Below are 23813 nucleotides of genomic sequence, written 5' to 3'. Positions count from 1 at the left end.
CAATTATGCAAAAATATAAAAAAAAAAAAAAAAAAAAAATCAAACTAATTTAGGTCCCTGATTACACTACACATCCATTGTTTACTAAGGTCTACATTTGTTAGATAAAAAGTGGCCAACTCTATCATAGCAAGGAAAATATGTGTTATTAGGAATATTGGTGTCACAGACAGCAATAATAATTTGATGGCAATCTGTTGTCTCATCAGTCTGATAAATAGGACAAGTAGGAGACTGTCAATGTGCCCTTGAGCAAGATCCCTTACCTCCAGCTATAATGATTATATTAAGAATTATACTCAGCTCCAATGTGAGGTAGACTGCTGTTGATACATACAGCAGATTCTCTCATAATGGATGCTTGGATGTTTGAGCTCCAAAAGTAAATGCAATCAATTGTTGAATAGACCGCCGCGTGAAAGGGGAATGTGACGTGTGGCGAGAGATCCTCCCATGTGATGTGACTGTGCTTGTCTGTTATGGCTCCTCCTGCTACAGTAGAACGGGGCTAGACGTAACACCAGTGCAGAGGAACGGGAATAACACACAGCGATACGTTTTTTCAGGTGCCACGGCTAAAGATGGCAGATCGTGCAATGCTGAATAAAAATACATAGATGGTGTGCTTAGAGTCGCCTCTTCTGCTGTGAAGGCTTCGACGTTTCTTCAAGATTAACAACACCCCAAATGAACTCCGTCAGAGCAAGTAACGTTAGCAGAAGACCTAGGCGAGTCTCGAGGCCGCGCCCGGTGCAGCCGGAGAGGAACCACCAGGAAAGAGGTAATAATATTAGCTACGTTAAGCTAGCGTTAGCATTACAGAACGACTTGTCAGGCAGCTAGCTTTACGGTTGAATTGTGTTATATGCTTGCACGGATGTACGTATTGTTCATGTCCGTGTGTAGTACGTGCATTGGGTCAACGTTGCTTGTTGTAATAAAACACAGGGGAGCAAACAGCAACGGGTCTCTGTGCAGTCAGGAAACACCAAGGCTTTTGTGTTTGTACCTAGCTTTGAGGCCGCGCTTTGTTTTGCTTGATTTTTGCCCCGAGTCGGCCTTTCTTTTGCTCGTCACACCTCATATCTCTGCTGAATTTTGTTTTTTGGCAGCTAACGTTAGCTACATTATTGGTGAAAATGACAAGCGGTAGACAGTGGTTAGCTTGATTCATGAGTGACAAACGCAAAGAAGGGTACACAAAGTGGTTTTGCCAGTTGTCGTAACATGCTAACTGGACCTAGCCTGTGCTAACATAGCTGTTATTATTAGCATGTTTGGCTAGCTATCTGAGTCCTGGCGATTTCAAAAAAGCCCCAGCCTTCATAGCCTTTGCAACTTTAAAATGTCAATGCGTAGATATCATGCTTGTTCTTAATGGAACAACGCAACTGTTACAATTAAGTCACAAATGTTTTTCTTCGCTGTGTGACAGCAGACGTGTAATGTAGCTAGCTAATCCAGTATTGCCTGACATTTTTCAAAGTAAACTTTAGCTATGGATGTTCTGTAATCATAGTTGCCATGCTAGAGACCGAGTCAATCTGGGGGACACTGATCCGCAACATTACTGGTTGATTGCTGAATCTGATTCAATGTTATTAGGTGGACTAACGTGGGTGACTTGTTGGGATGTTGGATCTCACAGCATCAATTGAATGGCACTCAGCAACAGATGATTAACTCTTGTTTCTGACAAAAGTGTTTGTAAACATTTAAAAAAAAATCTAAGATAGTAACTTGATAATGTTGCCAAAAGAATCTAATGGAAAATTTCCTGTCATGCTCATCCTAGTAATGATTTATCTGTTGTTGTTGTTTTTAGTGCTTCTCCTTGTCTCTATTCATTTATTTTTATTTGTTTGTTATTTTATTGTCATTTTAAGGTTACATTAAATGAATAAATTATAGTGTGATTGGTAACAGATCAACAGTATCTTTAACTATTTCACATCATACAGTATATTTGATGTGACATTAATATACACCTCTGGTCTTAAATGTTTGTTTAAGTCAAACAAGGCAGAATAACCTATACATTATTTCAGTTGACAACTACATAGAAATCGGTTTATCTGGCCCAGTTTGTTACACAGACAGTGTTTGTAGTGGTTACTGGCCTAGTAGCCGGGGAGTCATCCTTGCAACCAGAGCAACAAGAAGACAGCATTTGCATCTCCCATCTGTGGTAGCTATCAACTCATCGTGCCATGGTGAATAGAGCTTTGTAAATAGATGTCTGGTTTAGCTCAGGATTGATGCTATGGTTGTTTTGTTGCTCTGTTGATTTAATCCCTTCTTGATAGGCTCTGTAATCAATTTGTAGCATACAGAGCAGGTAATGAAGAAACCTGCTTTTGTTTTTCCTAGGTTTTTTGTTCACAAATACTGTTTAAGATATTGCCTTCAGTGTTGTGGTTACAAATTATTATTGCTTATTACTGACTGAACGTTGTGTTTGAAGGCTCAAAATCTAATCATCTATGGTAAACAACAAAGTTAATGGTATGAATACATTGGTTTGGTCCACCTAAAGATCTCAAACATACACGCAAGTAAACGTCCATTATTGCAAATTAAGCTATGCTTCATGGGCTCCACAGCAGAGATTATAACACACAGGGCAACAAGTGTGTGTATGTTTAGGCATAGCTTACTAGTGATAGCTCAGGAATATCCAGTTGCCGATTCACTTTTTTAATAAGCATATTTGAAATGCTACATCATGTATATGTTGTTGACAACACATCTTTTTTTTGTATTTCCTTCTGTTTAATTAATAGCATTGCAAGAAATCTTTAAAAAAAAAAATAATAATAATCTTTTCTACCATTTGCAGATGAGGACGTTCCTGCAGATATGGTCGCAGAAGAATCCGGTCCAGGAGCTCAGAATAGTCCCTACCAACTTAGAAGAAAGTCTCTACCCAAGAGAACAGTGTGTCCGACAAAGACAAACATGGAGGTACGTATACCAGGAATCCTTCAAAGATTGTATAAATGCCTACATGATAAAGATTGTATCTTAATGAAACACAATAATTAATGTTTTAATGTCTCCACTTACTTTTTTTCAACTTATAGGGTGCTTCAACTTCAACCATAGAAAATTTTGGACACCGACCTAAGCGCCCCAGAGTTTCAGGAAAGTGTCAAGATTTACCAGGTAATTAGGAAAACATTGACACACATTGAGAGGTAACCAGATGTGTATCTCCCTCAACAGTGCATTTATAGTTGCGTTTCCCATTACTTTACGAGAGAAGTGTGTTGCTAATCAAATAGTAAATCAGGGCAAAATGTACAGTTATGCATCATACATGGTGTTTCATAGCTGAATACATGTTTCACTTTCGTTTTCATAATGAGAGGTCTGTGTATTACATAAACCCTGTTTATTTAATGTGATTTGTATGTACTGCACGTTCATATAGTGTGTAACACACAGTTGTCTGCACCATGCATCAGCAACATGGCACTTTTATTCTGTATTCATCCAGGCGTAGCTTTCGCTTAATGTCAACTTCTGGGATGGCAACCGAGGAAAAATAGATAGTATCGACCTCTCAAGAGTTTAGATCATCTCTTTTAAAAGCCTCGTTTGTAAAAACGTGGAGTAGCACCATAAGTATCACAGAGCCAAAATTATGGAGTCTGTTATTTGTGGCGTTTGGAGACTTTCTCATACAGTGCAGCTATTGCCAAAGCATCTGAAATAGATGTTTGCCTGCCCTTGATGGCATTTGGTTCTGGCTTTCACTCATCATTCATGGCTTTGTGGTGTCCAAGTAAATGGTCGCATTGCCTCCACATGATCTGTTCGAAAACCACAATGACTTCCTAATTGCAAATCTGACATTTATCTAAACAATTCATCTTTTTGTTTCATCTTACCTTTTTTTTTTTTTTTTTTAAGTTAGATGCATAAGTCCATACAAATAGGAACTTTTTGTTTCAGTAATGTATGATAAACAAATTGGTCCATTACATACAGTACATATCTATAATTCCACCATTCAGGCAGAGCTTGCATGCTAAAGCAGTAACCATATGTCATTAAACCAGGTAAACCTAAGCGGTACATTGTGAAGATGGATGAAACTACGTAGCATTCAGCTCTAATATCTTGTAACTGAAATGCGATTTGGATTTGCTGGTCTAACAGCAAAGTGCTAGTTCTGGTGGACTGTGATTGGATCTCACTTAGGGCCACGCAAGTAACGGCCTCCATCCAGTCGGCGCAGCCTGCACACATTTGAGAGGAAGTAGTATATTTTCCCATGAATTGAAATCAACAGATTACCCCTGAAAGAGAAATGTAAATGATATAATTAAAGTAATAATGTAAATAAATATGTATTCCTAATTGGATAGAGGTCAAATAAAAACATTTAAAAGCTTAACTGATAAAAATGTATCTTATCACGGAATACAGTATTCAGTGTTTAATAACAGACCCCAAACTTTACTAGGATGTAGGAGTAAAACATTGATTGATTCACGTTTAGGTAGCTGAGCTGTTAACGCAACGCTCACTCAGATAGGAGTAAACATGAGAAGTTGTAATTAGACTGTGACTGAGAGTAAAGTTTTGACTTCCAGCTTTGAGGGTGTTCACATCAGTATTGTAAAAAAATACTAAATACTGTGGGACGTGTAACCACGTCTTTACGTTTTTAACCACAATTGTTTTTGGAACGATGTAATAGGACAATGCTGGGGCGATTCACGAAGAAGTCTTCATAATTTCTGCAGAGATTCATTGCTATTGTGACTCGAGAGAGAGCATTTCGGTTCCTGACGTGATCTTGCTATAAATATGCTCGTATGGCTGCAGTTGTCCAACCCCACCCAAAACCATGTCCTTTGAATATATATTTATTCTAATTCCACGGTCGTCCTCCTCCCAGCAGCTCCAGCAGAGCAGTATTTGCAGGAGAAGCTTCCAGACGAGGTGGTGCTAAAGATTTTCTCGTACCTGTTGGAGCAGGACTTGTGCCGTGCGGCATGCGTGTGCAAGCGCTTCAGTGAGCTGGCCAATGACCCCATCCTCTGGTGAGACTTGTTGGTGTTGGGTTTCCTCTTAACCATTACCCTGTGTTGTTTGTCATGCTCCTTTGTGTGGGTTCAATAAATGGTTTAACAGCAGCGTCAACGCTTGTATCTTATAAATATTTGAATCAACACTTCGCTCCAGTGTTCTGAGGGCAGTTACTATTAACAGTCCCATAGCTACAATTTATTTTGATTTGATAGTGGCTTTAATTTGCCTTTGATTGTGTTGTGCATCTGATTTGAAATGGTTGCACACATTTGAAAGCTGAATCAAGAATGAAGTATGCTTTTTGTTTGCCATTATCCCAAAAAAAAAAAAAAAAAGGCTGGCTATTTGACAGCATGTCAAATCAAAAAAGCTCTTTTGTCAAATTGTCAGTAGGGCACTTCAATTCAGCTTTGAATTAATTGTTTGTTACTTCTTAATATATCTAAGTAACCATTGTTAAATTGTTTTGGTAGTCCTCACCGCCAGTGCAGGCTATTGTGTGAAATTACCATCGTACAAAATAAACGGCACTGAATGCATTTCATTTTCAAACAGCGGTATTAGTAGAGCAGAAGAGAATTTTAGAACTGTGAGCAGAACAACGTCTTGTTGTAAGAAGCAGTTTAAATAAATATAATCAGTCAGTAGTGTGTATTTACAATCCAAAAAACATTACAGACAGACAGTCAAAACAAAGTCATTTCACTGTGAAAATGTTTGAACTGTCAAATGTCTCAAGCATGGTGCACACTGTTGACTGACAGCTTGGTGTGCCAGGCCTTTAGTGACTTGTTTAGGTGTCATTTTATGTTAATAATCAAGTGTGTACTAATCCTCACAAGAAATGGCGTTGTACTGAGTCTACGAGCTTCTGTATTGTAGACTAAGAAATTCTGAAATGAGAGGCGGATAGTTAGCGGATCGTAATTGTCGTTTTACCATCATGTTTCAGGAAGAGGCTGTACATGGAAGTGTTTGAATACACGCGGCCCATGATGCACCCCGAGGCAGGGAAGTTCTACCAGATAAACCCAGAAGAGTACGAGCAGCCAAACCCGTGGAAGGAAAGTTTTCAGCAGCTGGTATGGAACCTCCTGTGGGCTTACTGAGTCACTAAAACCCTCAGATTTAATATTTTATTATGAAGCAAATGAAACACTGGCACCACACTACTCTTTATGGTTATTGGTAACATTGACTTTACACTAGAAGAGGCAAATGCAGTTTTCAGAGCTTCAGCCCTGACGAAAGGATTTCATGAAAACAATATCATAGTTTGAAAATACATAAAACTAGACACCTTTTACTCAAACCTTCCTAAAGTGCTTTGACGCCTACTGATGTGAACATTGGAAAGATGAGGTATGTGGGGTGGATTAAGCATACGTTGCTTCTACGTACAGCAAATTATGATACAAAATGAATTCACTTTAAAAGGTAGCGTTGAGGAGACTAGATGCACTCTGTTTTCTCTTCATCTTTACATCGATATTTTTGTTTCCAAAAGTTGCTTCAGTGCGACTTTAAATCCTCCTGTGCACACAGGGCTAATGTCATGTGAAAGGGCAACACCACAGGCCATAATGGTGCCATTCAGTATGCGGGGGATAGAAGAGAACTATGTTTTAAAATTGTATTCCTTTGTGATATATTGACCTTTTTTAGGATTGTTTTCTGTGGATAAAAATGTCTCAGGCATTTTTCTAGCGATGATTTCCCCATCTTGTTCAGAATGCAGTGCCAGTGCTCTGTCTTTGTTGTCTCAAATGGTTCGTTATGAATTATTCTGTTCTTCAGTGTGTGATTAGTCATGTGAATATTTTCTTTACAGTATAAAGGAGCACATGTGAAGCCGGGCTTTGCAGAACACTTCTACAGTAATCCTGCCAGATACAAAGGGAGAGATAACATGTTTGTAAGTAAACGGTTTCCAACATTCTTTTCCCACTTTGATGCTTCTGTCATTCACCTCACTTGTGATGTTTTCTCCAGTACTATGACACCATTGAGGATGCTCTCGGAGGGGGTCAGGAGCCTCACTTTGACGGCCTGATATTCGTCCACTCTGGTATTTACACAGATGAATGGATCTACATCGAGTCGCCTATCACAATGATAGGAGCTGGTATGTTCATGTGAAGTCGTGGTCACGGTTTCATTGTGCATGTGTTTATATGTCTTGTCTGTAATGTGACCTTTCTGATTATTTTGCAGCTCCTGGTAAAGTGGCAGAGAAAGTCATCATTGAGAATACCAGAGACTCTACATTTGTATTCATGGAAGGCTCAGAGGATGCTTATGTTGGATACATGACCATTAGGGTGAGATTACCTTTTCTCTCTTTTTGTGGGTTTCTATAGGCCATGTGGACAATATGCACACTCACTCAGTATGGGTGAAAGCAATTGTTAGTCATTGTTAGTTTTAGTAAGTTGTTAAGAACGTTTTTTTGTTTCTGCTGCAGTTCAATCCTGATGATAAATCTGCCCAGCACCACAATGCACACCACTGCCTGGAGATCACAGTCAACTGCAGCCCCATCATCGACCACTGCATCATACGCAGCACATGCACAGGTAAGTCAGCTGCTCTAAATGCACAAGATACATGAGAGAAATTGTGAGATGATTAGCGGTATGGCTAAGAAGAAGAAACAAAGTTGTGCTACATACATTTATGCAACTTGTGAAACTTGTGACAAGAGGTTGCAAGTAGACACTCGTTCATTGTTAGGGACCACAAGACAAGAAGATCGGGATGCACTGCTCTACTTTATGTTGGTAGACCTAGAATCCATGTTCCGACCACTCCTTGATGGAGCAGAGATTGATTTGGTTGTATATTTTGACCTGGATACTGGTGCACTAATACATCTCCATCCTGCTTGTTTCAGTGGGGTCAGCTGTCTGTGTCAGCGGCCAGGGTGCTTGTCCCACAATCAGGCACTGCAACATTAGTGACTGTGAAAATGTTGGTCTTTACATCACTGACCATGCACAGGTAATGCACACATTTCACCCCTGTTGCAAAGTATTACGTGAAGATTTAAAGGCATACGTCTGGGTTATTTTGCAGTAGATCTCTTAACTTCACAAGGAGCTAATTGATCAACAGCAGCAAAGCCCATCTTTCTTAATTCTCATACTCCTGGCTGGTTTCATGAACAGTAAATAAGTCCCAGTCTTAAGAATATAGGGTTTTACGTGTGAGGTTAAAATAATAGTATGATTAAAATGAACATGGACATGAAAATGTTCAAAGCCTTAAACTTACTCAACACTGTTCATTGTTTAGGGAATATACGAAGACAATGAGATCTCAAACAACGCTCTGGCTGGGATCTGGGTGAAAAACCACGGCAACCCAATCATCAGACGGAATCACATCCACCATGGCAGAGACGTCGGCGTTTTTACATTCGACCACGGCATGGTAAGATACAACTCACTGGTGTTTGGTTTGTGAGCGGTCGCTGCAATGCCACCGTTGTATGACTCTCTCGTGTGTAATATGTGTTGTGTTGTTACTGTGTAAATGGTTGGTTACAAATGGTTCTTATTTGTTCTTTTAGTTGCTGCCCATGGACTGAAAAGTATGTTGATAGGACATACAGTAATCTTGAATTTCTCTGTCCATTTCCAGGGTTACTTTGAGAGCTGCAACATCCATAGGAACCGCATAGCCGGCTTTGAGGTAAAGGCGTACGCCAATCCGACAGTGGTTCGTTGTGAGATCCATCATGGTCAGACGGGGGGCATCTACGTGCACGAAAAGGGCCGGGGCCAGTTCATCGAAAACAAGATCTATGCAAATAACTTTGCTGGGGTGTGGATCACCTCTAACAGTGACCCCACGATAAGGTCAGTGTGGCCTGGCTGTCAACGGTCACAGTGGGCACTAGTCCATTCACCGTAGTATCATGTCCTAAAAATGTGTTTTGTTTTGTCAAAATACAGGGGCAATGCCATTTTCAATGGCAACCAAGGTGGCGTTTATATTTTCGGTGATGGCCGAGGCCTCATTGAAGGAAACGACATCTACGGTAACGCCCTGGCCGGAATCCAGATCAGGACCAACAGCTGCCCTATTGTCAGACACAACAAGATCCATGATGGCCAACACGGCGGCATATATGTGGTAAATATAAACCCAGGAAGTCGCATCAGCATATTTTTTTTATAATAATACTACTATAATAGTCTTACATCTTGAACTGTTTTCCCTTCTTCAGCTTTCTTGTTCAATAATTCTGAAACCTAGCAGTGATGTATGGTGGTTTTGTATCGCAGCATGAAAAAGGACAAGGCGTCATAGAGGAGAACGAGGTGTACAGCAACACGCTGGCAGGAGTGTGGGTGACGACGGGAAGTACGCCAGTACTGAGGAGGAACAGGATACACAGCGGGAAGCAGGTAAGATTACAGGCTAGTCACAAGTTTGATCATGAGAAATAAATGTAAAGTGACCAACTCCCATATATATACCTTCATGAGATGTATACTGTTATCTGGTCTGATGTAGTTACACTGGCATATTAACGTCAGACTGGCTTCCTAGAATTTTTTTTAAAATCTATCTTTATGAAGGCAGCTCTGTTAAATTGAAACAGTATCATAATTATTTATTATCAGGAATAAATGAGCTAATAGACATTTTCACTGTAATTTGAACAGGTTGGGGTCTACTTCTATGACAATGGCCATGGTGTGCTGGAAGACAATGATATCTACAATCACATGTACTCTGGAGTTCAAATTAGGTTTGTGGAAAATGGCAATAATGTGGAAATATTCCCCCCAATACGTTGACAATGACACAACATTGTTTTGTCAAAGTTTTGAATGAAAGAATAATAATAAATAATTACATTTTCTTGTGTTACTGTGTTCTTGATTTTATCGTGTAATGAACAAATTCAATGAATCGTAGATTGATGTCCCAATAAAGTCAGACTTGAGCCAGTTGTCCTGAGGGTTAAGATGTTTAGGTGGAGAAGGAAATGCATTTAGCATTAAATGAAGCAGTGGATCAACTGTCCCTTGTGTGTGTCCCCTTGTGTGACAGGACTGGCAGCAATCCCAAGATCAGGAGGAACAAGATCTGGGGAGGCCAGAATGGAGGCATTTTGGTTTACAACTCAGGTGAGAAACCAAGAAGTATTTTCTGTTTGAGGTTGTGTTTTCAATCTACTTGTTTACACCTGACGGAGTCAGTGGCCATTGCTAAAATATACAGTTTGACGAATGTAACAGCAGTTCTTCCCTGCTGCCCTAAAAATGAAACGTATATATATAATATGTTTTTCAGGCTTAGGCTTCATTGAGGACAATGAGATCTTTGACAATGCTATGGCAGGAGTGTGGATCAAGACGGACAGCAACCCCACTCTGCGGAGGAATAAGATTCACGATGGGAGAGACGGTGGGATCTGTATATTCAACGGAGGAAGAGGTAACTAATCAATGTATTTTATGAAAATGAGGGGATAACTGAATAGTATCCCCTTTCTCATGTTTCTCACCAAAACAAATTCCATGGCAAACAAAACGGGGACTAAAGGAAAGTCTTTAGCGCTACTAAAGGTCTAGAGCTCGACGGGGACCCTCTAAGCCACAGAAATGCTTTTCTCTAAGACGTTTGTACAGTTCAATTTTCATGTCAGTGACCGTCTGTTTTCTGTCTTCAGGGTTGTTAGAGGAAAATGACATTTTCAGAAATGCCCAGGCAGGAGTCCTCATTAGCACCAACAGCCACCCCGTACTGCGGAAAAACAGGATATTTGACGGCTTCGCAGCAGGTGGGTAACCCCTGCGCCCAGGCTATAATCTGTCATGATTTCAACATCCTTACAAACATGTCTGTGTAAACAAACAGTTGTTGGTGAGGTACAGTATGCCTTGCAAATGGGAACTAGGAGCTCTGTTGTATAAACCGTTTTCTTTTACTACTAGGTATTGAGATCACCAATCATGCCACAGCGACCCTAGAGGGCAATCAGATCTTCAACAATCGGTTTGGGGGATTGTTTCTTGCATCTGGTGTCAATGTTACAATGAAAGGTACTCTCTTGGTCACAAAGATTACGACACAGTTTCTTGACAAACCCCAAATTGCCTGTCAATAGACCAAAATGTAAGTGACCAATTTCTGCTACCTTTCCTCCAGATAATAAAATAATGAACAATCAAGATGCCATTGAAAAGGCTGTGAGCAGAGGTCAGTGCCTGTACAAGATTTCAAGTTACACCAGCTACCCAATGCACGATTTTTACAGGTAATTTCTGTTCATACTCGCAATCAAGCCGACTCGCGGTAAACTGTTTTTATGATCGTTAACGAGTGCAACTTGGGTTCCCACAGGTGTCACACCTGTAACACAACAGACCGCAATGCCATCTGTGTGAACTGCATCAAGAAGTGTCACCAAGGACATGATGTGGAGTTCATCAGACACGATAGGTCAGTCTTATTGCCCCATATTACTGGGAACAAATGATGCTGTTTAGATGTAAACCGTGACCAATATGCACCCTGGCCTTCCCTTTACACTTGGATGTGGGTCACTACATAAATGAGTATGAAAGGAGGAACCATTTTTATTTTTTTAAATATCTAATAAGTTAAATTATTTCTCCTCTTCCAGATTCTTCTGTGACTGTGGTGCGGGGACGCTGTCAAATCCTTGCACGTTAGCTGGAGAGCCAACTCACGACACAGACACACTGTATGACTCAGCTCCTCCTATAGAGTCCAATACACTGCAGCACAACTGAGCTCGAGACCAAAGGGTCTCTTGCGCTTTAGCTGTAATGGACATAAGACACTTTAAGTTGTGCAGTGTAGGAGGAGATCCAAACTAAAAAAAAAACTAAAAAAACAGAGCATATACAGTGACTTGAAAAAAAAAAAAAAAGACTTGGAGACTCTAAAAGGAGACATTTAGAGAAAAAATAAGTCTGATTATGGATACCTCGCTTTTTCTTCAATTATTTGACATTATAAAAAAAGATGACATCAGTGGGAGAGCAGAAGAGCAGCTGACTCAGGGTTTGTGGGTGTGTTGGTACGGTCAAGTAAGCGAAGCTGGTGAGAGATGGACAAAAATCTACAGAGGCTCACCTGCTTTTGAGGAGTGGAAGAACTAAATACTGCAGTCATGTACAGGCCCGTCGTGGACAGACGCTCAGTCAGAACGGGCACAACTTTTCTCATGAGGCGAAAGGCCCCAAAATACAACAATGCTTCCATCACTGGGCAACCGACGTGCTCGTATGATATGTACGGGAAAAATTACTAGCACTTCAGCTTTTTTTTTTCCTCAAGAAAACGGATGAGATTTGATTTTAATGCTTTTTTTTTTGTGTAGTTTTGTATTTCCATGCAAAAATTTTACTGTACTTGAATGTCTTTATTTTATTAAATGTGTTTTTTTTTTTGGTTATTAGACCCTAGAATTGCTGTAATTATACATGTCGCAGTATCTAACTTCTTTCTGTGAAAGAGAAAAGAGAGGAAAACACTAAACATTTTCTCCAGCAATGTTGACTCATTTACATTTGCAATACCGAATAATAGATGCTGAAATGTGCTTTCACCAGACTTGTATAGCTTTTTCCGTTTGGAGTAGCATCATAAATGTTTTTTTCTTTGTAAGGGAGCTGAACAGTTGTGATAGTTCAGCCTGATATTTTTGTTTTACTTGATCTATGCATATTTTCTGTGTGTATAGGTCTGTCACATAAGACCCAACTTACAGGAAGAAAAATATGGGGCAAAATCAAGTATTTTTACACAAGGCTGCAGATGTTTAACAATTTAGGGGTGTACTTTTTTTTTAGCCAGATAACCCCATGATATACTAATTAAGATACAGCCTCTACTTACCAAATAAAACACATTGCAGGTTGGGTTCAGGGCATTATAATGAATATGTTAGGAAATGATAAGATATGAACATGGATGGTTATACCTTTTGTGATACATTTTCAGTAACGGGCACAAATGCTTCTTGGCCTGTTAACAGTTTGTTTAGATGACACTTGGATTAGGTCCATGAAAAAAAAGAAGTCTCATGAAAGCACAGCTAATTGATGTTTTCCCCCTTGTTTGCCAATGTTGCTGGAGAATGTAAAAGGCTTTACTCTACTGAAGCTGAGACAAGTATCTATATACAGCGCTATATGGTTTCATTGCACCCCCCCCACCCCTCTCCTCCCTATTTCATGTGTACTGGTGATTGTGGGTCCTCATACAGACTGAAATGTATGCATGTATCATAACATCTAGACTTAATATATTGTGAAGTATTCAATAACCGTTATGTAGGCGTTAGCGTGAATTAAAAAGGGTTTAATTTCCTAGATGAAACATTGTCATTTTTTAAAAATAAACTTTATTAGATCATAACAGTAGTGTTTTTTCAAGTACTGAGAACAATTCAGCAACAAAGCATATTTCTAAACTATATGGTGTTGAGCATCTGAACAAGTGAAGCAAAGTGTGCATTGCTCAGTGTAGGATCTTCAGCAAACTGGCAGAACTTCCTGCAAGAGGAGAGAAGAGAGGGAGAAAGTCATAACTAAGCTTTGGAATTTCTAATACCAAATTTAAGGGTACTGCAGTAGCTACAGACTATTTTAACCCCAATACTAATACATACTTGAAGAGTCTGAGGCTGATGGTGCTCTTCTCAAACTCTCTGGCCTTCCTGTGTCCTGATTGGATGACCACCTCTGGCAGGCTGGCGAGTCGAGCAGCATTGAAGCCATAACTCTTTGGACAAGCACCAGTGATGAACTTGTAGAGGAATGTGATGGTCTCTTGACTTGGATCCTCGCATTCATTCTCCACCATGCACGCCTGAGAGGGACAAAACAGAGACATTATACTTTATATCAGGGCACATGACATGAATAATTTTGATGGATTGATATAGGTTGGGTTTTTTTCCTGTTAAATACAGCATTGCGTGATCTATGAGACTACACTAACCCCGGATTTCCACTGGATGCGGAACAGCTGCATGCTCCACCGTCCGTCAGTACCCACCAGGTCCGGATTTGTTGCGGCATGGCTGCGGCCATGACCGACAGCTGTAGTCATGAGGACCCACAATATCTCGCGAATTCACGTAGAATAGAACCACAAAACCAACAACAATTTGTTTCCATCTAGAGGAGTAGAGGGGAAACAACTCTATGTTGTGTTTTCAAGGTGTAGTGCAGGGAAATATGATCCGCCGTGAGCTCGGTATATTATATTTTGGAAATTAACCAGGTTTTATTTTGTTTCTGTGCTTGACTTCCTGTCCCACACTATCTGCCGTGTGCTGAATTGCTGCGGAGCTCTCCGGCGTCCGGCAAAAATAGAAGCTCTGCGTATCTGCTCCGGAGATAGCAGTCGCAGCCGCTCCACAGTCAGTGGAAATACACACACTGACTTTAATGGAAACCTAATGACTCCGCAGACGTTACGCATCCAGTGGAAATTTCCGGTAAGGCTACGTTCAGACTGCAGGCAAAAGTGGCCCAAACCAGGTCAGACTTCTTCAGAAGTAGTGTGAACACTCAAATCTTGCCCAGATCTGATTTTCAGATTCCCAAATCAGATTTAGACACACATAAATAGATATTTGCCTAGATAATAAAGTCATAATACAGCTTATTTACATTCTAAAATGGCCTGCTACTGTTTGCCTGTGCAGTGCAGTATTTAACATTGCTGTACTCACCATGTGGCCCAACCGCACAGCAGGGTTGTTGGCGTAGTCCTCCACCAGGGAGTGATAATGTGTAGAGAAGAGGGTGCGACAGCAGACCTTCTCAGCAAGCTCCTTCACAACAGCACTGGCGATCGCTGTGCCATCATATGTGGCTGTGCCCCTTCCTGCAAACAGTTCAAGGCTAAATGGGTACACTTTGATAACACCACAAGCACAAAACAGTGCTGTGGCGACTGCCTACAATGTTCACTGTTACTATGAAGAAGCGACAAAGACGTACCTAATTCATCCACGAGCACAAGCGAGTGTTTAGTGGCATGGTGCAAGATGCTGGCAGTCTCACTTAGTTCCACAAAGAAGGTACTCTCTCCTAAAGAAGGCATATTAGATAATACAAGCTTAACCCATGAGGTGAAAGCTTGAGACATTGCCCCATATGTGTGACATTACAGGAGTTTGTGATGTTACCAGCCATGATACGATCTGAGGCTCCCAGCCGAGTGAAGACTCGATCAACCGGTGTGAAGCGCAGACTCTCGGCAGGAACATAGCAACCCAGCTGAGCAAGGATGATCACAAGTCCACACTGTACAAAAAGGAGCAGCACAGTACCTCAATGTAGGCCAACGGACACTTCAAATAGACAGGCACTGTCCACATGGATGGGAAATTCAGATTATTTCCAATGTATCAGTTTTCTAGCACTGTAGTTTTATTCACAAGGCGTAAACAATGAGATATGTTAGATCAACATGCATCTATAAACTTCCACCTGTCTCATGAGAGTAGACTTTCCACCCATGTTTGGCCCCGTGACGAGGACACAAGAGGCATGCTCTTTTTTCTCATCAGTTTCACTGCTACCAGGGCAGCCAATGTAGATGTCATTAGGGATGAAGTCGTCGCCAAAAAAGGTCTTGGTGACACAGGGATGGCGGGATCCAGTGAGGTCAAGGAAGGCCGCTACCTGGTCATCCCCCTCAGGGAGCACCACCTGTGGCCTGGTCATTGGTCCGTCTCCGCCCTGGCTGTAGCGGGACAAGGACAGCAGCACATCTGAAAACAATTAACAGTCCATTAGTCATTAAAATAAAGAGGATTTTGAGCACTGAACCCTGCAGTGCCCTGCTACGCCATGAACTAGTACAACTACTATTTCTAGTCATAGTTCCATTATCTTTATTGTAACTATAATTGCCACTGTTCATCACACCCCCAACCAGAACCGTCAGACACCGCCCACCAAGAGCCTGGGTCTGTCCGAGGTTTCTCGCTAAACGGAAGTTTGCCTCACCACTCGAGGTTTCTCCCAAAGAGGGAGTTTTTCCTCGCCACTGTCACACTAAATCTTGCTCTTGGGGGAATTACAGGAATTGTTGGGTCTTTTTTAAATTATAGAGTGCAGTCTAGACCTACTCTATTTGTAAAGTGTCTTGAGATAACTCTTGTTATCATGTGATACCATCAATACAATTGAATCAGTCCTTAAAAAAAGAAAAAGGTTACTCCGCTACATGCTGTCTTAGCCCTGTATGGGATGATTTTACAGCTCTGCTCTTCAACATCATAAATAAAACCAAACATAACCTGTGGCTGAGCGATGGCCCAGTGGAAGGAAAAACACATAAGCACATCATCTTACTGCACCAGAGACAAAACACTGCAATTATCTGCCCCACTTTCAGGAGCATAACAGTGAAAAACAAACTAATTAGTGTCAACTTGGCCAAGTGGAATAATTAATAGTTACTCAATGAAAGCAAGATTTCTAACAAGCACTCAGACACAGGATGATGATGCATCATCATCTTAAATACACATTATGGAGGTATATCTGTAACTGCAGGAAATGTATTCAGAGCAGACACCTGCAATGCAAACTTCGTTTTCCCAGCACATAACAGGAAAGTGCACTAGAAGGACGAGGTGAACACTTTAACTTTTGTACTAGAGTAATTTAAATATATCACTTGACACATTTTATTGGATGCATGCAATAACAAATAATGCTGATTAACAAGAATAAAAAGAATGTAATCACCAATCACTGCCATGCACTCCACACCAGTCTTCCAGTCTCTGTAGTTCTTGTCGAAGTTGTAGAAAAGCCTCCTCATGCAGTCTTTCAGGGCAGCATCTCTCTTCTCTTCAAATCCTTGCAGCTCTGAGAACAGCCGTTCGGTCTCCTTGGTCACATAACGCTTCCAGCCTTTCTTTGTAGACTTCACGTCGTACTCCTCGGGAATATTCCTCTCTGAGACACTGTCAGGCACCTCCATCTGGTAGCGGTTTCGCCCGGTTCCCCAATAGGACATGCTTTTACAGCCAATCCTCTTCTTCTGTCTGTCCAGGTAATCCTGCAGCTCTCGCTCACAGTTCTTGATTGACGCCAGAGCCTGGTCGTACTCGGGGTCAAAGCCAGCTTTAGGGGTTATGACACCAGTAGTGCGGGCTTTCTGGTGGTCGAAGGCTGTCTCCCAGCGCCTGAGTTCAGCAGAGAGGTCTGGAAAGAGGCCGTCCTTTTCACTTTGCAGACTGGCCACTTGACGAAGCAATGCGGATCGAGATTCGGCTGTAACTGGAGCGAGGACAGTAATGATGTCCTGCATAGTTTTGAAACCTTCCAGTGCTGAGAGGAAGTCTGCTATCTTGCGCTTGCTGTAGGTGACCTCCTCATAGAGAACTGCTCTGCTGTCAGGGTGATCCTGGCCCTTCAGAGTGCCAATGCTGTGAATTTTGCTCAGAAGACGCTCCAAATCTGGGAGCTTCTTCAGCAGGTCTGAAACCTCAGTAGCCTGGGCCTGAGCTCCAATCAGGTCTTCCACTGCATCCAGTCGGTCCTTGATGGATGTGGGGTTACACAGAGGCGCACAGAGCCACTGCTTCAGCAGCCTCTTGCCAAACGGGGTAGAGCAGGTGTCCAAACGCTCCAGCAGCGTCCCTTCTTTTCCTCCTGACCCATTCTGAAAGATTTCCAAGTTTGCCAGAGTCACTCCATCAAGGACCACCCGCTGACGAGTCTGGGCAAAGAAACTGGAAGGTCCGGCAGCTTTCTCCAGCTCAACATCAACAGGGACATATTCTTCAAAGTTGGCCAAAGAGAGCAGCTCTTGATCTACCAGACATTTCTTCAGATAGAAAATGCATCCACCCAGTGCCGACAGTCCCAGCTCATAGCCCTCTTTGGGAGTAAGGCACAGGGAATCACTCTCAGAGGTCATCTTTTTTAGAGGAGCAGGAAGAAAGTTGTTCCCTGTCCCTTGTTCCTTGCCAGCAGTCTCTTTAAAGTAATCTTCTTCTGAAAGGGTTTTCAGAGTCTTTTGAGCATCCCAGAACTGGGTGCCTGCATTAAGTCCTTCCTGCAGAGCAGAGGACAGAGAGGCCTTGAGTATTTTGCGCGTTTCAACAGATGGGTTTCCCCTTTCAAAGAGCACTTCAGCAGGGGCAAAGTGTGCTATTAGGGTGCGCAGACGTGAGCAATGACGATCGTCTTGGAACTGACCAACATGAAAATAACCCACAGAGGTATCTACAAAGCAGACTCCGTATGTACGGCATCGACCGGAGCTTTCCTCTTCAGCCTTTTCCTTTACACTCAGCAGGAACTTGCTCTGACTCTCAGAAGGAGCACCGTCTAACACACTATAGGTCTGGGTACCACGTGTGATAATCCGGCACACTTCTCTTTTCACCACACGGTCAAACTTTGTGGGCTTAGCCATGTTCTTACAGCGTGCTTCCATCATCTCTGGGGTCTCCGTCTGCTCCACACGAGCCACCTTGTAGCCTTTCTGGACCAGCACATCTGAGAAACGCGCAAAGCCAATCTCTGGGAAGCCTGAGTGTGCCCAGGTCCCCTTCATGAATGTTAGTCCCATCTCGTTGACTCCAATCACAGCATCCATGTGGTAGAGCTCATAAAACTTCCCCACTTTGTAGAAAATGACTGTATCAAACATCTCAGATTTGAGCTGCCACCAGCGACGCATACCAGGACTGTTTCGATTTAGAAAGTCTTCTGGTACATACAGTGTGGTGGGATCATAGTCATCCTCGGTCTGTCGCCGCCTTCGGCTGTCTTTCCTCCTGCCATCCTGGCACCACTCCAGCTTCTCATGGTCCCAAATTGTGGCGCTTCCAATGGTGCCTGATCCATTTGCCTGGCTCTCAAAGTTGTCAGGGGCAGAGAAGGCTGACAGACGAGACTTTGTGTCGACTGCAACAGCTGCTGGAGCACGTTTTGGTGCATTAGACGGGGGAGTAGGTATCTTGGCTTTTGTAGAAGCAGGCTTTTCTGCAGGACGTTTGCGCTTTACAGGCTTGATGGGGCTTTCTGCTTCCGACTCATGCGTGCTCTCCTCTTCACTGCTCACCGCTGCTGCTTCTTCCAGCTCATCCTCACTGCTGGACGCAGCCTGTTCTGGTTTGAATTCCTCATCTGATCCATCACTGTCTGAGGCTACAACTATGCGGCGGCGCTTGGCCTTATTTCCCTTCTCTGTTGACGCACGGGATGAACGTCGACTGACCTTGGACAACTTCACTTTCTCATTTTCCTCTTCTTCCTCATCACTAACCTCTTCATCACTCACTGTTGACTTGTCAAGCTGAAGAAGAGAGTACAAAGGAGGACAGGTAAAAATATATAACCTGCATTACTGACCTGATTAGATATAACAAACACACTCTGTATTACTACCGATGAAAAAGAGGCATTCGAATAACATTATTAATTATAGTGAAATACAGACTTTTTATCTCCTTTTATGTTATATTATCAACATTGCAATCGATTCTAATCACAATGTCACCTCCATTTCTTCATCATCCTCTTCCTCCTCATCGGATGGATCCATACAGAGAGACATCTTTAATCTTTTTTCAGGGCTGTCAAACATAACTCCATCAGCGAGCTCCATTGCATGACGGATTACAGGTTTGCCGCTGAAGAACACCCCTCCCGTTTTAGCGTCAATGCTGTCAGAGCCTGTAAAACAGTAGAAATGAGATAACTCATCATTCAACTATAGCAAACACTGGCATGTAGCTTGCTGGGAGGAGAAGCATAATTATATATATATAAAAAGGGTTTAAGATTATTATCATCATTAATTAAGGGATTTAGCCAACCTTGGTACTCTCGGATATATTTGGTGCTGACCCATCCTCTAGTGGGGGGTTCATCAAAGAAATGGACATGTATGCGTTGGTCCCGACCCCGGCCCCTCATCTGCTGTCCAGTCAGAGGTTGGGGTACCACCATGCATGGCCACCAGGGGTGTCCCTCCAGTTTAGCCCACACAAGGACACCAGCACTGAATGTGCATGTGTTGCTGGAAGAAGGAAACACCAAAAGCTAATTTGAGTTATACAGTATATTGACCCAGACCAATACGGGAATATCATCTTCACCCAACTAAGAGTGTAAAGCCATGTGTAGAATTTTTAAATCATATTTATTACTGGTATTCCCCTAAATAATCCTCAAACAACTGCTGCTAGTCATTTACATCTAGGATTGGATAATACTGCAGCTTTGAAAAGGTAATGCAGTTCAACATTTTGAGTATCAACTGTCTTTGAAACTTGAAAACACAGCGTCACATCTACAAGTAAAGGTTAACCAACTACTGTCTTGTGAACATTTTGACTAAACAGATGAATAGAATAGAACTTCAAATAAAGAAAATGTATGCAAGGGAACAGCATAAGTAAGCATAATAAGTTAAAACAGGCATAAGTCCCATACTGAACAGCACAAAATGAACACCAGTCAGCTAATACCTCAACACCCCATGTCTTGTTTTTATGTCTGTGTTCATTTCTCTTTGTGACTGGAGCCTCGTCAAAGAAAATGTATTATCTTATCAATAAAGTATTATCTTATCTTTCTTTCACATGCAGTTGCATATCTTAAACATAAATAAATAAAAAATATAAATAAATGTTACACAGCATTCATTTCAAGCTCGACAATGTAATTTGGTTAATTTAAAACTAGTTACCGCCACAATAAATAAATAAGTCAAATGGAAATGGTGGCTTTTTTATAATAATGCATTAGTTTGTTTGGTGGGATGTTTGACTTGGAGTTATTTTATGGACACTAATGCAGATATTGATTGTGTTAGACGTGTGATGTCTAGCAACTTGAGACTCCTGTATCACTGTCATGTTTGCATTAAGGACCATAATAAAATCATTTCCTGGACTTGATTATTATTGACACGTTTTGAAAACTACACACAGTCCATTATGAGCAGAGGAGAGGGATAGACATCGTTGACCTGCCGTGAGTTCACCACGCCAACACAATAATGGACCTTTTTCACAGCAGACATTTTGACTCGCCATAGTAGCAAAAGCACAGCTGAAATTGATAACATTAACGATGGCTCAATTCCATCAAGTGTCCCAGTAAGCTATTTCAGTGAGTCAGCATACACAATACCAGGGCCTAGATCTCCTAAGTGGAATGCAGCCATCATTAATGGTTTTCAATACACCTGTGCTTTTCCTACTATGACATGTCAAGTGTCAACATGTCTGCTGTGAAAAAGGTCTATTACCTCAGCATCAGCTCACGTTCAGCTCAATTTCAGTCCACATTGTCTAAACTATGCCAACTGAAATTCATTGGTACATTAAATCTCTGTAACCTACGTTGTTAAACGAGAGGCATTAGCATAGCTGTTGACCAAGATAAAACCTCGTACAAGCATAACGTTAGTCTGCAGGACAAGTCGTCTGTGATTCGAAGGAAAGTAGAAGTTTTAAACATGGTCGGAAACACTAACAACTTCACCTGTTAGCTAAATGAAAACGGAAGAAGTTGTAGCAAAAGAAGCTGTAGGTTTTCACGAGTCGAGTAACTCGAAAAGCTGCTTCCTTCGAGCAACCAACCACGTTTGCGGGGCCTTGCAGACATAAACAGTGCAAAACGTGTCTCCATCAATTAGCCTACACCGCTCCCAACATTATCATGGCTAACGTTTACTCACCTTTGTTTGGTTGTTGGGGCCGTGTCGCCAAACAGTTTGTTGAATCCCCCTTTCGAAGACTTGTTACTTTTCGGCTTAACTTTGTTGGTCTTGGTTAGTTGTTGCGGTGTCTGTTTAGCTTGCTCTTTCGGAGAAGAGGACTTCTCTACGGAGGAAGGCAGGTCTGCCTCGGCCGGAGAGAGACTCGGCTTCGGCTTGGAGACCGGCGGCGGAGACTTTTTGAAAAAATTGAAAATGGAGCTTTGCTTCGCCATGTCTTCGAGTTTGAATGCTAGTTTCACTGTATTGTTCACGTAATCCTAACAACAGCAACGTTACCCTGAACCTCTATGCATCACCTAGCACGGCACAAGCGCAACCAATTCGCGGGAAAGACACACGGGTGTTGTGGGAGTGGACACGAGCCTCCTCCAATAACAAGAGAGTACACTATACCATGGAAGTCACGTGGTGTCAACACGACTTCCTTTGGCGCGCAGGGAACTCTTTCCCTCCCCCCCCTTTCCACATATATCAACGCCCTTTCCCCTAAACCTTTTTTCCCCAATAGAGAATAGGCTACATATAACATGCAGTTTATAACTTCTAAATTTTTGCATATATTGCTCATGTTAACACTCACTGTCACTTTTTGCTTAGAGCTAAACGAGCAACATACACTGAACTAATTCAGTGTCATATATTGAAAAAAAATACATGCATGCATAATAAAATAAAAATATGACATCAGGTGGTAAACAGCGCAACAGTCTATTCAGAAATGTGTAAGGAACATACTGTATATAAAAAAGTAAGGAAAAATGAATCCACTTGTAAGTCCCGGATCAGAGAAAAGATAAGGGAAGAAGTCACATATGTTGTTGTTGTTCCTTTTGCTCTGAATATTATAAAATAGGCTAATTCTTGAATCAGAATCCGGTTTATTGGCCACATTTTTTCCACACATAAAAGGGACTTATACAGTGTATGAGTAGTACATTACATACAAAGGTGACAAGGTTTCTCAACTTTTTTCTGACCAATGACCATGTTTTTAGGCCACATCTAAGCCAAAGTATCGAGGAGTCAAACATGCATTAATGTTGCCAGTGGAAATGCTGCTGGATTGAAATTGAAACAGAAAACCCATCCGTCATCCACTTCATGAGCCTGTGTGTGTTTATTATGGCTATTAATGGGGAGCAACATGTACATAAATGCAGTATACATTTCCATATACAGTGAAAGGCTCACTGAGAATGAGTCCAACAAAGAAAGGTAACAGAGGACCGAGCACTGACATGATACCATTCCTGTACTGGTGATTATAAATATAGGAATAGGAGCAAAATGATGAAGCAGAACAATTGTGTCTTTTGTGTGTGTGCAGATTAATGTTATAGTTTCAAAATGCTTTTTGTTGTACAGAGCATCATACACTGACTCTGTAATCTGTACTAGTCATTTACCACCAGCAGAGTGCAGTACAATACTGGAATAAGATAAACCTTAATTGATCCTAGTATTTCACACAAACCTGAATATAGCAAATAAATGTTGATTTGAACTTTGTGGTTAACATGTTCTACTGTTACACAATTTGATAAATAGCAACAAAAGGAGCAGTATGCATGCATTAAAGCATGAGTCAGCATTGCATGTATGCCTTATTTCAGCAGAAATCTACGGCTGAAATATTACAGTGTTGTCATGTTCTTAAGTTGTGATGCACAAAAACTTAAAATGCCTAACTGCATATGAGTAAATAAATACTGCTATAAACACAAGAAAAGGGTGGCCTTGCATATTCAAAACAACCAAACATCCACCCACATATGCCTTTTTGGCATATGGTGTGTGGGTGATAGAAAGCATCTAATTAAGACAGCCTTATGAAACCTTACACAGCAGTTGTTGTGAGGAGCTGTTTTAATTCAGTGAAACTTTTTGCCATCTCTAGTCAATGAGCAGAGTTGGGGAGTAGTGACCATCCTGACCACTGTGAATGCATGTTCAGGCAATGCACTTGTCAGGCAGCCACTTTTGTTTAGGACAGGTTTAGGTCTCAG

General features: G+C 41.5%; 2 protein-coding genes across 4 annotated transcripts; one reads left to right on the top strand and one right to left on the bottom strand.

The window, feature by feature from the left end:
- The first annotated feature begins 495 nt into the window (after nucleotides 1-495).
- fbxo11a (F-box protein 11a) lies at nucleotides 496-13449 on the top strand. Of its 3 annotated transcripts, none has more exons than XR_013503385.1 (22): nucleotides 496-781; nucleotides 2840-2964; nucleotides 3084-3165; nucleotides 4910-5054; nucleotides 5996-6125; nucleotides 6875-6958; nucleotides 7036-7168; nucleotides 7258-7364; nucleotides 7508-7619; nucleotides 7937-8043; nucleotides 8338-8475; nucleotides 8686-8903; nucleotides 9000-9180; nucleotides 9333-9455; nucleotides 9717-9802; nucleotides 10108-10184; nucleotides 10351-10494; nucleotides 10730-10840; nucleotides 10995-11102; nucleotides 11209-11259; nucleotides 11404-11502; nucleotides 11687-11777. XR_013503385.1 is itself a non-coding variant. In XM_078273850.1 (22 exons), exons 1-22 carry the CDS (start codon nucleotides 688-690, stop codon nucleotides 11814-11816), a joined length of 2640 nt encoding a protein of 879 aa, XP_078129976.1. In that variant the 5' UTR covers nucleotides 496-687; the 3' UTR covers nucleotides 11817-13449. The 3 variants fall into 3 exon arrangements, 2 of the variants coding, with proteins under 2 accessions (XP_078129976.1, XP_078129975.1); XM_078273850.1 differs by having other exon boundaries at nucleotides 4913-5054; nucleotides 11209-11317; nucleotides 11687-13449; XM_078273849.1 differs by having other exon boundaries at nucleotides 11209-11317; nucleotides 11687-13449.
- Nucleotides 13377-22138, bottom strand: msh6 (mutS homolog 6 (E. coli)). Its single transcript, XM_078273848.1, has 10 exons — nucleotides 21766-22138; nucleotides 19895-20097; nucleotides 19576-19751; nucleotides 16806-19371; nucleotides 15537-15820; nucleotides 15233-15350; nucleotides 15045-15134; nucleotides 14774-14928; nucleotides 13703-13902; nucleotides 13377-13586 (listed from the first exon to the last, which is right to left on the bottom strand). The coding sequence occupies exons 1-10, from the start codon at nucleotides 22017-22019 to the stop codon at nucleotides 13505-13507; spliced, it is 4128 nt and encodes a 1375-aa protein (XP_078129974.1). The 5' UTR covers nucleotides 22020-22138; the 3' UTR covers nucleotides 13377-13504.
- Nucleotides 22139-23813: the final 1675 nt, after the last annotated feature.

Source organism: Sander vitreus, chromosome 17, assembly GCF_031162955.1.
Source record: "Sander vitreus isolate 19-12246 chromosome 17, sanVit1, whole genome shotgun sequence".
Classification (NCBI taxonomy): Eukaryota; Metazoa; Chordata; class Actinopteri; order Perciformes; family Percidae; genus Sander; species Sander vitreus.
The sequence above is the reverse complement of the archived record's forward strand: the minus strand, read 5'-3'. Positions and strand labels throughout refer to the sequence as shown.

Bases quoted from the DNA above. Each gene is read 5' to 3' on its own strand.
- fbxo11a (XM_078273849.1), top strand. From the start codon at position 688: ATGAACTCCGTCAGAGCAAGTAACGTTAGCAGAAGACCTAGGCGAGTC. The intron at 8,476-8,685 runs GTAAGATACAAC...GTCCATTTCCAG, and splicing joins TTACATTCGACCACGGCATG to GGTTACTTTGAGAGCTGCAA. The intron at 8,904-8,999 runs GTCAGTGTGGCC...GTCAAAATACAG, and splicing joins AACAGTGACCCCACGATAAG to GGGCAATGCCATTTTCAATG.
- msh6 (XM_078273848.1), bottom strand. From the start codon at position 22,019: ATGGCGAAGCAAAGCTCCATTTTCAATTTTTTCAAAAAGTCTCCGCCG. The intron at 14,929-15,044 runs GTACGTCTTTGT...AACTGTTTGCAG, and splicing joins TGTGCTCGTGGATGAATTAG to GAAGGGGCACAGCCACATAT. The intron at 13,903-14,773 runs GTGAGTACAGCA...TGTCCCTCTCAG, and splicing joins CTGTGCGGTTGGGCCACATG to GCGTGCATGGTGGAGAATGA.